The sequence below is a fragment of the Pezoporus wallicus genome, unplaced genomic scaffold (assembly GCF_028554395.1).
Source record: "Pezoporus wallicus isolate ANWC-B61680 ecotype Strahan unplaced genomic scaffold, APGP_CSIRO_Pwel_v1 contig_13643, whole genome shotgun sequence".
Classification (NCBI taxonomy): domain Eukaryota; kingdom Metazoa; phylum Chordata; class Aves; order Psittaciformes; family Psittacidae; genus Pezoporus; species Pezoporus wallicus.
This window is the reverse complement of record NW_026638179.1, coordinates 69458-90003: the sequence shown is the minus strand read 5'-3', so window position 1 is coordinate 90003 and position 20546 is coordinate 69458. Positions and strand designations below refer to the sequence as shown.

Genomic DNA, 20546 nt, shown 5'->3' with positions numbered 1-20546 from the left:
AGCACAAAGGGGCACCCCATGGCTCGGGCCTTTTTTGTGGTGACAGAACTGGACAGAGCTAAACTGTGTCCTCTGAAGGTCGGGTGCTGCACACAGTGTCCCCACCGGACACGAGGTCAGACACTGCTTTCTGCCAATGGGGCTCACGGAGCTGCACTAAGGCCAAGGATTCCAAATGCCTTGCTGTGTCCTGCAGGGACTGGAATGGAGCAGCACTGCCTACGGAACACACCTGGAGCAGGTAAGGGACCCTCTCACCTGCAGGTTTACCACCAATTTCAATAGCATTCTGTTTTCAGATTCTTGGAGAGCTGGTTGGTAACAGGCATGCACTAACAGAGAGGGGCAAAAGGAACGCGTGCTCTGAAACACGAGAGAGGCTGGAGTACACAGTAAAAGCCAGTATCTTTACTTCAGTGAATGCAGGATACAAATATTTTACAACAACCTCTAGCATTTTCTTAACCATTTGATAAAAAGTTCACTAGAATATTTATTGTATATTGAAGAAAAAACAACACATTCAGGGAAAAAAATTGAGATTAACTTATTTGTTTTTCTTAAAAGATTCGTCTCAAGGATGGCAACAAAGTCCAGCTTGTGCCGCCAAACGGCTTATCAGCATTAAACCGTGAACAGCTTCTTTGTGAACTGTTGACTACAAACATTTACCAAATACATAAATCTCTTTTAAAAAAGCCATTTTAAATATAGCAAAGCAGTGTTCTCTTGCACAGCAAAGTGAAGAAAGTTTCTACTAAGATTTAAACGTTTACATTTGTTAAGTCTTTCTTTCACATTCTAATTCAACTTCTTCCCAGGATCGATTGTTAGGAGTTATTTTGTTCCTTATTTACTATGTATTTCTTGTGCGCACAGTAATTCCAAGGTTCGGATGCGGTAGTGTCCTTTACGTGGAAGGAAAGGCTAAAGCGGGTGTTAAACACCGCGGTGTGAGCTCGGCGATGGAGGCGACGCTCACACCAGATACAAACCTTACACGGGGCTCAGGCGAGGAGCGGCTCCACTTGCAACTTCAGTCAGTAGAGTTAATTGAAAAAAGGAGGTTTTTACCTGTTGAAATCCCTGTGCTCTGACATTTCCCTTTTTTTTTTTTGTTTTCTTATAAAACATTTTTACAATTCCTAAAAAAGTGAAGTTCCCTGTTACTAAAAATCAGGATTCCCATTGATTCCATGGCGCGAGATTCTCCTGCCCCGGGAGGCTGGGGAAAGACTTGGTCTGCTGGAGGCCGGGGCACCATGTGACCAGGCCCCTGCGCCCGTCTTAGGAACAGATTATCGTCATCATCATCATCATTATTATATTTTGTAACTCATTGGTGCAATTTTAATACAAACTCTAACCCTTACGTAGCTTTTTTCTTTAAGAGAACAGTACTAGTACTGTTTAAAAACCTGCATAGAAATAAAGACTATTGAGATACAGTCAGCAAAGCCATCTGATAAGGCACACAAGAAAATAGACAGTAAATGTGAATGCAGAACTCCCACTCGGATGTACAGCAAAGTCCATACATGTGCATAAATAATGAACCACCACGGGACGGGCCCGAGCACTGAAAGGTTCTTAAAGGTGGTAAGTGAGGAGGAAAGGGGCTGCTTTGGAGCAGCTTCTCTAAACCTGGAACTTACTGTGGTCAGCGGAGACCCACTTCCAAGGTAAGGGGCTGAAAGGAACAGAACCCGGTCCGTGTTTTACACTACCAAGAGCTGTTCCAACCGGCTGCTTCAGCAGCTGAGGGGAGCAAAGCACTGGGGCTGCACCCCTCGGGGGCCGGGGGGGGTCTGTTTAGTTACAGCATCAGGTGATTGTTTCAATTACAAAAATTAAAGCCCAAGGAAAAATTGGAAAAATTCACCAATATCGGGGATAACGTCAGAGTTTGGGTAACGGGAGAGGTCGGGGTCTCCCCAGAACTACCATGGGCAGGAAGGTGCAGAGAGGAGACCTGCAGCCAGGACTAGGAAAGGGACCGTGTTTCCCCAGCCCGGCACAGGCTGGTGCTCTTCGGTTCTGGTACCCAGGAGGGAACCTGCAGCACCGGCCTGGCTGGGGCCCCTCCAGTGGGCACCAAGTGACACAGGGAGACACCACTGCCCTTGCGCTGTGCAAACCCAATCCAAAGGCAAACCCCAACCTCCTCCACTGGTGCCACAGCAGGCTCTGGGTGACTCCTTCCCACTCAGGGAAGCGGCGGGCTTATTCCCGAGGCTGAAGCCTTATCCCAAGCCATTTACCAACTTAAAGAACCTTTTGTGCTCACCTGATTCGTGCCATTTCCCTACCATGAGAAATTAGGTCAAGCTTTTTCCACTGTTGGTTTGGTTTTTTAACTCCTCAGAAGAGGCAGCTCCAAAATGATGCCTTAAAATGTGTCGTAACAGATTTTTTTTCTATTTATGCAGGATGAACTTAACACCGGGTTGGTTGGGTTGGTTTTTTTTTTGCCACTTTGCTATTTATATACATATATATAAAATGTATAATGAAGCTTAACCATACAGCACAGAGATTACAACTGAACGGCACACATTCACCACCAGTGAGGGGGACGACCCCTTTATACACCCTCTGAAAAATCTGGATAATAATATTAATAATAATTAAAATCCAAAGAAAGTACAGTATATTTAACAAAATAGTAAATATTAAACAGTGAATACTCTACTTAATAAGGACCTCGCCCTTCTTCAAGTCGGCGTCAATCCACAAAAATATACTTTTTAATCTGGTGAACGTACAATACGCAGGTACTTACACCGAAGGTGATCATATATTTAGGATGCTATATACACAAAGAGTTTGGCTCAAATTTCAATGTACATAGAAGTGTTCATGGCTTATTTTTCCCCCAAGGTTCCGCCTGCAAGTTTTTCCTTTTCATCTTTGAAAGCAAAAACTAGAAAGTCAAAATAAGATAAAACTATACTCTACAAAAAAGCTACAACGTACAGCTTTGGCTTATATAAATAATTCATAGCAGAATGTGTTCAAAAGTACTGTATATAACTTTATATATAGTCTTCGATTCGTTAGGGTATTGTTTTCTTTAATATAAAATATACATGAGCTAAAATCCGTTTCTATATTTTTCAAAGGTAGGAACGTAAAAACAAATTTGTCAAACCTCTCCCAATTATAACTTAATATATTAATTTTCTTTTGTTAAGGTTCTATTTCCTAGGCTAATATTTTCTGAATATTTCATGCGCGTTCTCTATGTCTCTCTTGCACTCATTAAAAAAATCACTTCTTTGACCCAATACGCTAGGGGTTTTTTTGCACGTGCAAAACAGGGTTTTTCTGTGGTTTATTTCGTTATAGCATCAGCCCTTCTCCATGCACCCTCTGCAATAGAGACCCATGCCGGCGGGGTAATAGAAAGGTCATTTTATGTACAGTATTGCTTTCTTCTTCCTGCTTTTCTACTGCTCTGCTGCTACAAAGCATTATTTCTTAACTACGAGTAACCATACAGCTTGAATAACACACACAGGGACGTTACTACAGGCGAGCCCTCTTGGTTTCTGCAATCTAGTGTGGCAGGGCTACAAGGCGGGTACAACGCTTCGCTGCAAAACAGGTTATAGGATGAGAACAACGAGTCCAGGTACGTGCCGGGCGCCATCACTACCTACGGGATTGTTCGGTTACGTTTGACCGGGGACATCTGCCGCTACGCAAGAAGTTTGTAAGTGCCTGATGATTTTGTGTATGCTACACACACTAGCACATATATATGCATGTGGAGATATATATATGCATGTATGTATATACATATAAATACGCTTATTTCATGTCCTTATTTATAAATTTAGATATGTCAGGACAGTTCACTTTGAGAACACAAAACTGAGGAGGCCGCGCCGCACGTTTATGTCACCCACGTGTCCATCCTCATCCGCTTTACCGATGGGCTCTCCCGATCCTCCGCGTTCGGTGGCCGCCCCAGCACGACCGGCGAGTGGAAGTCGCTGCGCGGGTCCTCCCGGTCGCTGCCGTCGTAGGAGCTGCTCGAGCTGCTCAGGCTGTCGACGGGAGAGCGGCCCATCTCCTGCCGCGACGGTGGCGGCGGCGGCGGCTGCTGCTGCTGCGGAGGCTGCGGCTGCTGCTGCGGGAACCCGGAGGGAGTCACACGGTCCCGGGGAGGTGAAATTGGTTCAGATTTGATGTTGATGTTTTGGTTGGTGTTAATGGATAGGTTTGAACCCTGAGATAGCTGGCTGCCAGTACTGGGGGGAAGAGAACCGAAAGGCAGAGGTGAGAAAACACAACACAGGAAAAGAAGGTGACAGCGATGTGCCTGTGTGATGCGCGGTCCTGCGGTTCAACACCCTCAAAATGAGCACATCAGTAAATGCGACTGACTGAGGTGAAGAAATAAAGCTGGAAAAAGCATTAATTCCTAATTCCAAACATTTAAGCTCATCACGCAGGTGACTCCCGTGTAAGGAGCTGCCAGAACACAGCCTGTCTGTGGGAGAATGGAACAAGCACCACGGAACACGAGTGCTTTGCAGCTGAGGAGCAAACCTGAAAGGCAATGCACCGTCACCAGCAGACACAAAATTGAACTGCTCTTGTGCTACGTATTCCCTGGTGCACAGTATTAGGCTTGAAGCAGCCGAAGTTCCTGCCCGGCTGTAGCCTGTGGCACCAGTGTTCTTGGGTGTACTTACAACACTGGGGTGTACTTACACGAGAGAGCTGAGGGCTGCTGGACCGAGGTGGTGCTGCTGCCAGGCTGAAACCTGCCCGAGGGACAGCATCCCTGGGGAATTAAATCCCTGCAAGGCAGACAGGTCTGCGCTAGTCAAGGAGTAATCTGAGAGGGGAAAGCAAAAGAACAAGAAAGTAGTTTATAGATTATTTTATATATATACAAATACATGAGAATATATGAGACACACACACACATACATATAAAGGTCTTCTACCTAAAACAAATAAAGGCAAGTGACACAAAGGAGCCCAGACACGAAAGCTTTGAACTCTGGGAGCAGTCTGACTTCCCAAAGAGCTTAACAGGACATGAGCCTACAAACGACATTTGTTTGCATTATGCTGTCAATTTCTACACGCTGCTGTCTCATACAGCTGCTTCTAAACCCACACATACAGTGTATTCACACATTTTATATATATATATACCTTACAGTAATTAAAGTATTTGCATTTTTGAAGATTTTGGACTGCAGACATCTCAAAGTGAAACAAAAGGGAATAATCTGTACGTGCCGTTGGAAAGGGTCAGTGTTTACTAGAGACACCCCAGTTCCGGCTGAGTTCCCAGCTGGGAGGCAGTGTTAGTCAAACCAATACCATTTGGCTGGGTCATGTTCCCGTGCAGCTCATAGTCCCAAACCTAAATCCAAACCCAGTAGTGGAACAGCATGGGCTGCTCCCATCACATCCTGCCTCTCCCTACAATAGCTCCACTCCTTACGCTATGTCTGATGAAACTGTCATCTCTATCTCCAAAAGCCTCTTTATTCAGAGCCAAAAGTACCATTACTTAGAAATACAACTGAAATGGATAACAGAAAATCCAGCAGATCCCTGTCAACAGTCCCGGACTGGCTGTCAGTCCTGGTGAGGCTGGAACGCTCTGACAGCTCTCGCTTCATCCGGAGGTGAAGTTATTTTCTCGCTATCATTTTCAGGTTTTAAAACAAAGCCACAAACACTTCTCTGCTTGTAATTATCTTCTAATAAAGCTTCCTTACAATAATTTCTGGTCTCTTGAGAACACAACAAACTGCTCACAGCCAAATGCACTCCTCCTGCCCTCAGAGGAACCCGTATTCTGCCTCAGCAGGAGTGCTTTGTGCTGTGGTTTGTGGTTGGGGTTTGTCTGGGAGGGGGGGTGGGGGTGTGTTAGTACTGTCATAAAATGACACCCCCATTGGATGACTTTGAGGTTTCCCTTTTAACAGCCTGGAGGAGAGGGAGACCTCCAAGCCCGCAGGTACTTGCTGTGCCCTGCAGCGATGGATATGAATCACCACAGGACCCTTCCACAAGGCCCCGGAGCTCCTGGCTGCCCCCGGCAGGTGAAGCTGCTTCAGCTGCCGTTCGGTTTCATTCCTTCTCCGTTGACATTTTGATTGGAGCCCTGACAAACCTGCAGACTCACAAAGGTTCTCCCCCGAGCTGACTGACCTGAAGCTCTTCTGCAGGACTGGAATAAGAACTAGAACTAACATAAATCAAATACAGCCCTCCAGTGCCCAGGACACGCACTCGACCTTCCACGCAGCCAGACCAGTGACAACCTGCGGGTGTGGAGGTGACGGATGCGCTGTTCTGTGCCACTGGGATTCTGTAGGAGCAGACCTGGAGAAAGTGTTTATGGGACTTCTGTTTCCGTGTGGTTTTTAGTTTGCAATTAGAGCTTTTATGATAACAGACAATTAACTTCTGGTGCTTTAGACACTGTCTTACGGCAGGGGGTGGAGGAGATGCTTTTCCAAAGCATACCTAGGCCACTACACAGCTCTCGTTTCCATAAATAATCAGATATAATCCATAAAGCAGGACACCAATTCCTACACGAGTGACTTGAGGCAAGATGGAGAAGTACAGACAGAGCAGTGCTTCTACATGGTGGAACCTGCTGCTGCCATTTCCAGCTACACCGTACCTTTGACGTTTGTGCCTTGCAAAATAACTGACCTACAGCCAGCAAGATGATTTATGGCCAGATACACTGCTCAAGTGTAAGTTACTGTTTAACTGTCTTCTGTGGGGTTTGGATACTTCTCAGAAACGCCCAGGCTGTTTCAGAACAAGTAACTCAGTTTGTTCTGGCTCTTTCTCCAGCAATCAGTATAAAGAATACTTCCCCAAGCAAAACAACTTATATAAAATAGCAAAACTCATATCCAGCATTTTAATTACAGAGGCAAAAGCTGAACCAATCCCTGCCAGCCCTGGGAGAAACCAAACCCTATCGATCCAGAAAAACAGCGGAGGTATCCCAATTTTACCTTAGTCCTTGAACTGCAGAACCGAGATTGCTGCCAGGTGGTGACTACCCTGAGAATACCCAGATGACAATTTGGTTTCAACATCAGATTTCTGTTTGCAAATCCCCTGAAAGGCTCAATCTAATAAAAACAATTTTAAAGTGTCTCAGAGCTAAAAAAGCTTTGCACAAATTAGTGCATTATCAAAGGAAATGGGCTGCTTTTTACAGTCACATCCCAGCCATAGCGGCACTTCTACATTGTGTAGGACACCAGTTTTCATTGGGTTTGCTGCTTCCCAAGGTTCAGCCTGCAGCCTCTGCCTCTCATCTTGTTGGTGTTTTAGCCTGGTTTAGCCATCAGCTTCCAGGCTGTTCTGGGTGAGGAGCACACACAGCACTGTGCCCTGAAACAAGGCCAGACTGTGCCAGAAAGTAAAGGGATTTGCTAGGTGACAGGTAAACCTCAATAGGGGACTTCAGAACTATTTGTTCACTTTAAACAGCATTAAACACAATCTCTAAACAACCTTTGTGGCAAGCATCGAACCAAGATCTCTCTGCCCAGCAACTTCATCCTTATAATCCAAAACAATTCACCAAGCACAATTCCTCACTGTGCCATTATTGCAACCCCGTCTTCTCCTTCATTCCTCTCCTCAGACTTCACCCCCTTTCAGGGTAGTGACTGCTCGCACAAATGTTCAGCCATGCAGAGGGGTGCTACCATGGGATAACTCTTTACTGCTGCTGCTCCTCTCTAAACCCAAACCCACACAGGGCAGTAGGTGCCGGCCGCACATCTGAGGCAGGAAAATGCCAAGAGCAGCTCATGGATAATAAACCTCAGTGAGCACATCAATACAAAAAGATACAGAAGAAGAAGGGAGTTATTTGGCTGGGAGGCGGCTACAAGTCTGAACTAAAGAAGTGGAGAAAATGTATAAAATCCCATCATTTGGGGGGAGAAATCATTACAAATGCAGGCTGCTCTGTGTTCCAACACTACAGACCCCTGCTGCCACCCCTCCCTGCCGAAAACAAAGATTACTGAGGGTTTGGCCATTCGTTACAAACCTTGAAGGGTTTTTTGGTGTTGTCCTGACCTTAGCACAGGAGTAAGAACATGGTCACTGACAACAGACCAGCGCAGCCGGTTTTACCCATTCCTAAATACAGTGCCATCATTGCACATGGGGTCTATAACAAATAAATAACCTTGAGGCTGAAGTCAAAACTATCTCTGTTGGCACGGAGACCGAATAGGAGGCACGGCATCATGACTTACTCTGCAAACTGCAAACCAATTACCACCGACATCACCGGATTCCTCACATCTCACCCTTCTGGGGTAAGAAGTAGTTTTAAGGTTCTTCAGCTGAGATGGCAGCAATGGTGAAATGCTGACACTGCCTTCCCATGAGTGCCCACCACACTCCTGACACAGCTACTAAAGAGGACAAGGCCCTGTCTGGGCTCTTTTGTTAACTGAAAGCCCCAGTAGAGCCCGATTCCCTCCTGCTCTTGGAACCAAGCAAAGCAGAATGAGAGGGACAGTACACCCTGAAGTATCAACAACTGCTTAAATGTGAGGCCCTTCTGTTCCCAGATGGACAGCTTGAGCACTGCTGCCGCAATCAATGCACTGCATTGTGTCTGTCTCTCTGCCACCTGACTGAAAGCTTCTTCCTGATTTGAGTCTCAACATTTACACATTTTACAACCTAAAGGCTCATTTGTGATGAATAAGAGCCTTCATTTGCACTGAAGAGGAAAATAAAGTGTCACAGAAATGCAAATTTTCAGGGCTTATGAATCACAAAAGCCTTGTACATCTGACAAATGAAGCCACTTCATAAAAACAAGCTTACCAGTGTTGTAGGCAGTAGGCATGGCCGAGTACACCAGTCCCTGCGGAGGCAAGCTTGGAGTTGTCACGGACACCACAGGGGTAGCAAGAGGCTGTGTAGACTGAGAACTACTTATCCTTTGGGTATTCTATAAATGATTAAAAATAACAACATCTTGTGATATCAGCAGGAACAATGGAAAATCAAGTGCTACCACAAAAACAGCATCCAATTAAAACCTGTTTCTTTGCTTTATTTTTCAGTTACGAATACATCAGGGTAGATTTTGTAACCAAGCCAAAGCATTCAAGACAACCAAAACGATCTTGGCAAACCGAAACGACAGATTAATGCAGACTCAGTGGTCTGCTTCCCGGGCATGCAGATGGCAGCAGTGTTAGAGCTGGGGGACACAGAACCAAATGCAGTTTCTTAGGGACATACCCAGCAATTCTCAGAAGCTCTTAAGTGATTTAAGAGTTTTGACTCAAAGAGGTTTGGGTGCAGATGGTGGGGGCAGTTCCACCAGAGAAGTCTCCCACTTCCCAGGTGTGTACCCAAATGTCACTGTTTTAGCTGCTGGTTTGGACACTGACTACACCTGTCCTGGAGGAACGCAGGGATGGACATTTGTGTGGATAGGGCTTCAGTGATAAACTGATCTCGCTGTTCCCATGGTTCCCGAGAAACTGAGAGAGGAGTGGCTATAATACAGGTTTGTTGCAAGGCAAATGACACTGGAGTTCACACGGAGCAGCCATGCTTTTTGACAGGAAAACCATCTACACTGCATTATCTGACTGTGGGCACGAGCCGGCTACTTAATAACAGCCTGCCCTTCCCATACACTGCAATGAACATCTGCTCGCTCAAACTGAGCTCTTTAACCAAATCTGCTGTTTGGAAAACCTTGCATTAATCACGGTGGGAATATCACCAGGCAGTAAAGCTGCTCTGTCACAGAACGTACGACTCCTCATGGCAGCACCTGTACACGGTCCTTCACAGCGTGCAGCTCAGCACCATCCTGCTGTGCCAGACGCTGTCAGGAGCGGGAAACGCTGCATTCTTCTATTGTTATTTTTAAACATCAGATGCTCACTTTTACCTGCTGAAGCCTGCCTGAGCAGTATCAGAAGTCTCTGCACCCCATGCTTCTGTATTCTTACAGAACCATTCCCAATTGAGGGAGCTGGATTTCAAACTGCTGAAAACACAGATTTACAGCAAGGCCCTCTCTCTGAGAAAATATCTGCTACAAAAGCAGCAATTTTGCATCTCTCTGGGAGGGTGCCATTTCCTGCCTTTAAATGATTGAAGCTATTACTGCTTTTTCCTTGTCTTGGAAAGATAAACAAGTATTTCAGGAGCTGCAGCACTCGATTTTTGTCTCCACTGTGATCCTGAGCAAGCGATCAGTATTAAAAATGCATGACTGCCTTTGTAATAATAGAACGAGCAGGTACACAAACAGGGCTGTATTCAGCTTTAAGCTTAAAGTTGTGAAAATGAATGGAGGATTATCAACCCTTGGCTTCTGTCTTTCCAATTTAAAGGAAAAACCATATACCACAGCTACCATATTAAAACCAGCCACAGGCTTTCCACTGGCTACCACGTTCTCATCCCCTTTTTGTCTGGCTGACAAAAAAAATCAATCCCACTGATTTTCTGTGTAATTTATCCCTTTAAATCACTTATGTACTTCTGAAAATCTCCCCTACACCAAGTTTATCTGGCATAAAGATATGTTATTAGAGCAGATTTTTTGTGTCTGCCAGGAATTGACCTTTTTCCAAAGCTTTCTTGGATGGCGGCCTATAAAGTTGGGATTACTGCATAATGGAAAAGTTAAGAGGAGTATACTGGGAAACGATCCAGACCAAAGGATTTCCCCATGGGATTTTCTCTTTTTGAGTGGCTAATAAAGGTGGGTTTCTGAGGTAATTTACTTCTGAATATAAGCCTTGAACACTCAGCCATACAAAGGCACTAAGGAATACTTGGATGTGTCTGGTATTGGTTGTACCAGACTCAACCAAAGATCCATACCAAATTTCTGGAAGTTTTTAAATTCCTTTTTAACCTGGTGCAAATGATGGCAGGGGGGAATTCAGCATCTTTATTTCATGCCATGCTACTGTTCAGATCTGGTTTTCATATTCAGGACTCAATTCCAACCCCACGGAGTGAGCGTTCACAGACGTGATTTGGAATCGCTTCCAGCACTGGATCAGCATCCCAAATTAGAGGGATAAGAGACATAACTCTGCAGGTGTACTTCCTATTTCTCTACCACGTCTGAGGAAGACACAAGTGCATTTTCTTTGTGTGAGCCTTCTTCCCCTAAGAGCTGAGCCCAGTTTGTAACACCACTAGAGGGACCACACTCCACACAGGAGCCATAAACCAACTCGCCCAATCTTTAATGCTGCGAAGTGCACAGCAGCTTTTAGCAGGTACAAATACCTTAATTCAAGGGCTTTCTCATTAACTCCAATTGCAGTGATACTTTGATTAAGTGATTTTACATTGAATTAGAGCTTTATGTCTTGCACTGGAAACCAGACGCTTCTCTATGAAGGCGGGAAGAACGTGTGTGGCAGCTGTTCAACTGCTCAATTAGCAAATCATCCCAATAAACCTTAAAAACTTCAATACTGACTCTGAAAACTCATTTCCCTTTGCTTTAGTAAATCCATTGCTCATGTTTAAGGTAAAACAAATCAACCAACAGCATGCATTCATCAAGAAATTGATCTAAATCACTACGTTTTCCATGCTTTCATGCAATTAGAGCCTCGTATTAGCAACAGGTCCATGTTCGGAAACAAATCAAGGTATGCACTAGGCAGACTGTGTATCTCCACAGCTGCACCATCTTCTGCACGGTTTGTGCTACAGCAGCTAAACAATTTGAAAATTGCTCTAAAAATAAGTTCAGAGTGATTGTAGCCTTACGGCTGTTTTCCAAACGGAATGCCAAATGTTAAAACCTTTTGGGAAAATATAGAAAACAGACAAATCCCGAGAGCTTCCTTTCCAAAGCAGAATAGCTTTCCACTGGAAAAAAAAACGTAGGATTATTCACTTGTGATTCTCGATTCCTTTTGGTAAACAGGGAACACCCCTGTGGTTTGATAATCTCACGCAGGATGAAATAATTCTGAGCTCCAAGAAGGTGACCTCACCAGCAATGATGTAATCTCCTTGAAAATAAGAGAAGTAACACAGGGCTTGTGTTACAATCTGAACCACTTCAGGAGTGAAGCCACGATCTAAAAATATGCCAGTAATTTCGGGGGTGATGAGTGGTTATTTGTATTTGACACAAAGGACAGTAAATATCCTATCCACATGGACAGTTACTCTGAAAGGCTCTTTTCCAATGTTCCCTCCAAGAAAAACAGAAGCATTTTCAGGAGAAAAAAAAACAACCCAGAACTTTTCAAATGGAAAGCACCAGGCTTTGGATCTGTTTTCAACTTGAATTGGTTGGGATTTGAGTCTGATAAAACAAATGTATTTTTGTCTGCTACCAAGGGAACACTGGAATTATTTGAGATATGTAATGAAACTACAGTTAAGAGAGCTGTAGTAAAAGGCGTTTTCACAGCATCTTGCTCGCTCTCATCAAACAGTAGCCCAAACTCACCAACTCCAATTCATCCTCCTCCGACTGTACTCAGCAAACAAGAGGGATAACACAGTTACTAAAATAGCATTGCTTTCAAAAATGAAACAAAAAGTCATGTTTGTGCTTCAGGATTTTTACTCATTTTAATTCATAATGTGAATTTGCCACCTGATTCTGTGAGTAATACTACTAGGAAGTTACGATACTTCATGTAGTTTGGGTCAATTAAAAAATACCATACTGAAAGAGTGCAGAAAGAGCTCAGCAAAAACAAGGACACAGCTACACACTGATAACATGTGGATGTGGAGCACGTCAGCTCTGGCAGGACTGAGCCAATAACGATTCAACTCAGTAACTACGTATTTTTTACATACAACCATCCCAGCACCTCCACTCTGAAACCTCTTTCCAAATCCCATCAAAAGACAGGCAAAATCGATACTGGATATTATGTTGTTGTTAACAACACAACAGCGAAGAGGTACTGTGGACTACTGACGTTAGAACAGCAGCATTAACAAGATTCTCTTCTTGTATCTATTTCTAATTAATTTAAAAGTGTAATTTTCACTTTAATAACCAGAGTATTTCCGAGCTCTTCTGCACTTCAGCATTCCTAGAAAAACCTGAAACTTCAGGAATCATTACTCTGCACATAATTATAGCTTTTGTTACATGGATTAATTTTGTATTATTCATCATGAATACCAGTAACAAATGTAAGCACTTGTGGCATCTTAAAAACAAATAAGAACTACACAGAGAGTACTTGTATTGTTTATATCCTCTCCTCTTGGTCAGGGTTCATTCCTCCATGTGGAGAAAACACAAAATGTGCACACAGACGTTTTAGATTTCTATGTGACAGTGAAAGATTAAGACCAAAGGCTCTGGCCAACCAAATTAAAGGAAAAATAGAGTAACTCTTCCTGAAAGACCTGTTCTGGTCTCAATGTGTTGGTTGCCTCATGCCCGACACGAAACTTGTGTGCTATTCTAAATCTAGGCTGAACAAACATGACTACCAACATGCCAAACTGCACAGTAGGATTGGAAAGTACACAAACAGGGACTGAAGCTGATCCTCATTACTCTTTTATGCCCGCATTGAAGACATAGCATCCACCACGGACACACAAGGTTGCTTTCCAGCACACCACATCAAATAAGAGTTTCTCTCACACCGTCATTACCACTGAAGCTACATTTTATATCCCACAACCATTATGGCTGAGGACAAACAGGTACAAAGAGTGCTTTAGGGCACATTAATACAGCTCACTTCACCAGTGAGATCAGCCATTCCTCCACAGAATAATACATAACCCTTTCTGAAAACCCACACCCTCCAAACCAAAGTTCTCAGTACCAATTGAGTGAGATGCCAAGTCAAACCAACAAAATCCCCATCTCTAGGAGTGTATTCAGGCCCCATTTAGGTTGGCCAGACTATTTTACACTTTAAATAAAAAATTCCTTACAAATTTAACTTTTCCCAAGGAAACAAGATATAACTTTGTTTTTTTCATTAGTGAAATTTCAGAATACAGACACCTTTCTATCCCCTTAACCTATGGTAAGCAGATGAGACGGTGGGTAGAACACTTCATTTTGACAAAAGCACTCACAGAACAAACGCTTTAACTTACCAGTGGTGGCATCATACCCTTGCTGGAGGGTGGGATGACAACACGGAGGTCAGGTTTGCGATTGTTCATTCCAAGGTTACCTCCTCCAGGTGGAGGAGGAGACTTTGTAGGCATGACTTTGCCTAAGCCATTCCCGCCACCACTAGTTCCGAGCAGACTTGGTGAAGCTCGAGAATTCACAAACCCATTTCCTGAAAGAGGAAAAACAAATGTCCCCTAAGTCTGGAGAGAAGCAGCAACACAGACACAGATTTGCAGCAATACGAAACAGAAACTGCAAAATACTTCTTTAATAAAGCTTCCAAAACCCAAACCTCTCACAAAGGTGCAGTAACCGCATCATCGAACAGACAAACACCACTCTCACCAGAAGATCAATAGGTAAAGGTAATATCACTTCAAGGGCACACTGTGGCTGCTTAAACGCTGAGAGGAGCACATTGCCCAAGAACTATTTCTAATAACATCCGCTGTGCTTTTTTATTTCACCCTTTTAAGTTCCTCCAGGCTGAGCTTGCAAAAAGTCTGTGGATTTGCACAAGTCCATCCCCACCCCCAGAGAACACGAACTATACTGAGCTGTTGTCTGCTGCTGTGAGAATAAAAGGTATCAGCTCTTAAAGGCTCTATTTCTAAAACGTATTCTTCAAGTATCTTGAAGGCCTACAGGGCTCCAGTATCTATGCTCTACTGAGTTTACTTTCACTCTCAAAAATATAGTGGGGCAACAAGGGGGACAAATCCTTTCCCTTCAAATTAATTCCAAGCTCTAACGGCAGATATAAATGTCATTTATGCCCATCAATTTAATTTACATAGGTCTTTCTCTACCTTACTCCTGATACTCATTCTAAATAGAATTAGATACACCAAAGACTGCAGGTCCTGGCTTCAGCACTAAAAATCTCTAAAAGCTGAATACATTTATGACACAGGCCTTAGCTCACACTCAAAACACATCAGAAAAAAGTAAGACAGTAAAACAACAGTTAAGTACCAGTATTCTGTTCTCCTGCACTGACAGAAGCACCAATCATGTTACCAAAATACACTTCTCAGAAAAAAATTAAAGCCACATTCCAATGATTTTATCCTATTTATAGCAACAGTTCCCAAAATACACACACCTTATTCAGCTGCAAATGCAGAAAAAAAGGAGTTGTTAAGGAAGGGGAATTTCACAACAGGGAACCCTATAGTTCACACTACAGAACTTGTGTATGTGTGCATATAAATAAATACAGTTCATAGCACCATTATGTTTATACTAATACTGCAGTTGTGAAAGCAGCCTTTATAGTCACAATCCAGAGAAAAGTCTATTACACAAAGTTCACTGTGTGGGAAATTCTCTTCTAATAGCCCATAGCGCCACACTGGCATGAATTTTGTATTATTATTCTAATTCAAATAGGCCCCTATGCCCAATCCAATTTTATTACATTAAGTACATATTAATCTGGAAGCAATTAAAATAAGAAAGTTGTCAGCGTGACATTCCACCTCCTTTAGCAACAAATTCAATGCCTTTAAAAGCTTAGCAAGAATGAAGAACACTAACGTGTCTCAGTAAGAGCACAACACTCATGGAGGTGACGGGTACTGCTAAGATACTCAGCTGGTGTACGTGGTAGGTGTGAATTCACCAAGATTGGTGATGAGCCTCCTCCATTACTACTGATCCTCATTACACAGCAAGGAAACTGCCAAATGCAATCTTTAGCTCTGCCCTGTCCACCAGCAATGGAACCCTACATCTTGTTTTAGCAATTTAGAAATGGAAAAAGCAAACATGTACAGGGGCATGTAGTGACAAGTTTAAATGGCTTTAAACTGAAAGAGGGGAGATCTAGACATAAGGAAGAAGCTCTTCCCTGTGAGGGTGGTGAGCCGCTGGCACAGGATGCCCAGAGAAGCTGTGGCTGCCCCATCCCTGGCAGTGTTCAAGGCCAGGTTGGACAAAGGGGCTTGGAGCAAGCTGCTCTAGTGGAAGGGCCTGGAACTGGGATGGGCTTTAAGGTCCCTTCTAACCCAAACCATTCTAGGATTCTAGGAATTATAACGAAGCTCTTGTCCTGATGCGCTACTGAGTTTTCTAAAGGTCTTTTGGAAACAAAATTCTTGCTAAATATTTTTAAAGAAGAAATTTGTAAACTGGTAGAACTTACTGGAATTTGCAACCACAGGATTAGTCTTGTTCACATATGGATGAGCATTAAATTCACAACTTTAAAGCCAGGATTTCAAATTCTAGATTTACTCACTTTATGGATTTCCTACTGTGCCCAAAGCCGGACCATACATGGATGATCCCATACGTCCCTTGAGTTTTTTGAGGTTAACAGAGCAAGGAGGAGTTATTCTAATTTAGTACTTTCCTGAAGCATCTGTATGAGAGGTATGGGAATACATTTTCTGAGAATTCTACCATTTAACTTAGAAATTATGGGGAAATGAAGGAACACAGAAGAAGGAAGAAAAATCTTTTTATGTCAGCATTTTTCCTTGTATATTAAAAACCACAGCAAAAACCCATTGCGTGATTGCACCTACATTCCTCAGCAGAAAACAGCAGAATTTATCGAGCTGCTTCTAAGGTTAGCAATAAAATTTAGTTAAAGTGGCTGAAAAGCTGGTCTGGAGCTGAGACTATGTACTAGAGCTAAATATACTCTTGACTGCTAGGAGAAAACTACCCACAGTTAGGTCACACAGAAAAACCAACCAGCCAAAGAGGAGAAATTAAGTTCTGTGCTAGCCCTAAGGTTCCTAAAACTCCATGACAGTTTTCACAGAATCATGGTTTTGTTAAATACAGTTATGCATCAATCCCTATCCATTATTAATGAGTGTAAACAGGAGTTATAGACAGCCTAATAGAGCATCAGATTACAAGAGAAACCTTGCACAATGGACAGAGTAAAAATGAAGCAGATTTGGAACCAGATGGGAGAGGAAAAATTATTAGAAAAGGGCGTAATTTTCACCAAATTGCATCTAAAACATTTTTTATAGTACCTTCATTTTCAGCAAAAAAAATGCCACAACATTTAAAGAGCTTACTGTTATAAAATAAGTCTGGGCTTTAATCTAATAATAATAAATTGCTTTTTATTGCTCACTAGGCTGTAAGTATTACCTTTTCCATGCCAAAGCTGCGATGTTCCGAGTTGAATTCAAACTTCAGAACAATAACACTTTGTATAAACAATGGAGTTCTGTACAGCATTTTAGTCTATCCTATGATACCATTTCCTGTCCTCTGTTTCCAAGTATTTCGGTAGCTCGTGTGTTAAATCTGGACAGTGTCTTTCTTCCACACCCAGTACAGTCATTTCCTGCAGCCCTTATTACAAGGCTCTGCCAATCCTTCAGAAACATTTCATGCTTTTAGTAGTGCTGTCAAAAACAACAACCTCCTTGCCATTGCCTCCTCTGTGCAATATCATTCAGGAGCAGCGCAGAGTCAAGGCATTTGTTCTGAAGAAAAGCTGAGAATTTCTTAAAGTGAGTGTTTAGAAACAATATATTAAGAACAGGAGAAACAAAAAATGTCAGAAGTGTGCAATACTACAGGTATCAACCCCATAGCAGCCCTTTGTTATAAATGGCAAGCACCGAACATGTAGCAAAAACTGGAGTATCTCTATTGATTATCTAAAGAATCTTATGCTGGAGCTGCAACAAGAGTTTGGAATATTCATTTTTAGTATGAAACGTAAAGCCTTTTTTCCTGTTAATAATCTAATAAGAAAATCAAATTACAAGTTAAGAGTGAAAGGATAACTAAAAGCATGGTATTTCTTTAGAGCAAGGTCAGGAGCCAGAAGAAGATAATGATTACAGGATGATGCAACTATGCGGCTGTTTGCCAAACTGAAGCTTTAATAACCCCATAAATCCTACTTACTACTTTGTATGATACAGAAATTGTATCTACCCCACCCACTATAGATCTTCCCCAAAGACAATGACTTTATGTTTAAAAACACTATTAAACTGAAAAATGGAAACAGAATATAAAATCCTACGTAAGTGTAAAATAAGACTGTTTTTACTTCCACTGGCAGAGTTTTATTTATCTCTAATTCTGTAAAACAGACGATGAAAACATGTTCAAAACACTTCTTTGGAAAACAGACACCAGTGCAAAGATGATAAGCTCTCAATTATATGAATCATAATTTAATTAGATTTCATGATAACAAACACTGCCAATGTGCATTAGCCTACTTCTTGTTTGGTCAGAAAATGTTTACTTTCGAAGTCACTTCTTTTCTGAAGCTAAACCTTAAAACCCACCCATTTTAACAACTGTGTATTTCGCCTTCAGAGACATAATACAGCTTAATCTCATTTACTATCCTGCAGCCCTCGATGTAGCATTCGATTACATGAGCCAGACTCATACTTCACTCTATAAATCACATCACCTGAAACAATGAACACACGTGGCTGGAAAGCGCTCCATGTCCTTATTACTACTCAAGGAATAAATTACAGGCATTGATGCCATTAATCTTTTTTTGTGGTTCACCTTCAGAGAAACTGGACAGTTATACGCAGATTTGGAAAATAATTGTAGGCAAGCATCTAAGCAAGATAAGATTAAGCAAAAAATAACAAGGGTAGTAAATAAATATTGATTCCTCAAATGACATCATACAGCCCAACACGTGTCATGTAATTAGAAGTAAACTGAAAACTGTGCTTTCAATAAGCCATCAATTCACTATGCATCTAGAAGACCAGATAAAATCTACTGAAGAGAAACATTCACATGTAAGATCTTGGTGGGGATGAACGACATGCTGCAAGTAAATACAACAGCAGCATTTCTATGTGCATTCAATGCTCAATTTATTTAATCTTTTTTGTATGACAGCTATAAGTGTAAATTAAATAAAAAATAAGAATCCCTACAGCCAAAACCTAGCATATGCCATTCATAGCCTCTCCAGCTTTGCACAGCAATCACTGCTGATTCTATCATCATTTCAAAGCCTAAGTTCTCTGATAGTTTTGGAAAGGATTTACATCTTAAGCTGAAATAAATGTATTTCCACTGATCTTTATAAATCAATGCTTCAGATAATGCTATGCTTAGAATTAAAACATACCTTTGACAGTAATGTAAGATTTTGAAACATGTCTAACGTGTGCAATTTATGCTTCTAAAGCAGTACTTTGGCTATTAAAGCTCATCAAAAGAAAAACACATGACTAAGTGTCAAGGGAATGCTTACTCATGTTAGAAAACTAAAATAAACCCCTCATTTCCCAGGTTGCTGACATATCTTCATTTTTTTTCCTTGCCTAAAGCTACATAAAAGGAGAGAAAATATTCAAGAATATTCAGAATTTAAATGGTCTTTCTTCAAGACCAGGATTGTTATTCAGAATGCAGCAGAAAACCTAAAACAAAGGAATACTCCTTCTGTATCTCAGTATTACTCAGCTTTGTGTGAAATGCTAGAAGTGGTAACTAGATGACTTCTAGGTCTTTTGCAACAATACAGCTTACAGCTAATGAAATCAGACTTCTGCTTTCTGAACTTGTTGATTTCTATGTATCTATAAAATGCCAATGTAAAGAATGGTAAATGATGGATGACAGCAATGAAGTGTTTGGAACATCTGAGGATTTGTGGTGGTGTATCCTGGGCAAGGTGACATTATATGGAATCCCAGACTGGTTTGTGCTGGAAGAGACCTTAAGGCTCACCCAGTTCCAGGGACACCTTCCACTAGAGCAGGTTGCTCCAAGCCCCTGTGCCCAACCTGGCCTTGAACACTGCCGGGGATGGGGCAGCCACAGCTTCTCTGGGCACCCTGTGCCAGCGCCTCAGCACCCTCACAGGGAAGAATTCTTTCCTAATATCTAATTTAAATCTCCTCTCTTTCAGTCTAAAGTCATTCCCCCTTGTCCTGACGCTACATGCCATTGTAAAATTTGCTTTCTTAAGATGGTCATCTACAACAGTGCTAAGCTTTTTAGCTGATGCAGATGACATAGGCTGGTGAGTTTGACAGTGGGGCTGGAGGAAGAAGGAAGTCCCTTTTCTTAAGGAAGAGGCTGATAGCTGCAATCCAGTTTCAAGCAGAATTCCTGCAAGAGGTATGTTTTTCCAGAGTTAGCTGGATACTTTTCATTGGGGTGTCTCCCATTTAATATGCAAAACAACACAATTAAAAGGGTATCAACAGAAAGCTGTTTTGTTACTGAAGCCTTCAGGTGTACTCTTAAGAATTGCAGCATATTAGCCACTTGACTCAGACTTATGAAAGACCAAGCTGAAAGATTCTTTTATCCTCAGACAACAGAAAAAGCTCTCCCAGTCAGCCAAGCCCTCAAGACAAAGGGAACCCTTTACAGGTGGGGCTCTTCACAGTTCTCTGTCTTGATCCCTTTCTGG

General features: G+C 42.3%; 1 protein-coding gene across 9 annotated transcripts in view; it reads right to left on the bottom strand.

The window, feature by feature from the left end:
- Positions 1-2456: 2456 nt before the first annotated feature.
- The window catches only part of MEF2A (myocyte enhancer factor 2A), an 87424-nt gene continuing 69334 nt past the window's right edge, over positions 2457-20546 (bottom strand). For 6 of the 9 annotated variants that reach the window (XM_057409743.1, XM_057409733.1, XM_057409738.1 and 3 more), the window contains 5 exons: positions 14131-14321; positions 12497-12520; positions 8863-8989; positions 4723-4849; positions 2457-4256 (listed from right to left, as the gene is read on the bottom strand). In XM_057409743.1, the coding sequence (XP_057265726.1) occupies positions 3899-4256; positions 4723-4849; positions 8863-8989; positions 12497-12520; positions 14131-14321 (827 nt within the window). In that variant the 3' untranslated portion in view covers positions 2457-3898. The remainder of the gene's footprint in view (positions 4257-4722; positions 4850-8862; positions 8990-12496; positions 12521-14130; positions 14322-20546) is intronic. The other 3 variants (XM_057409739.1, XM_057409740.1, XM_057409742.1) reach the window with 1 other exon arrangement.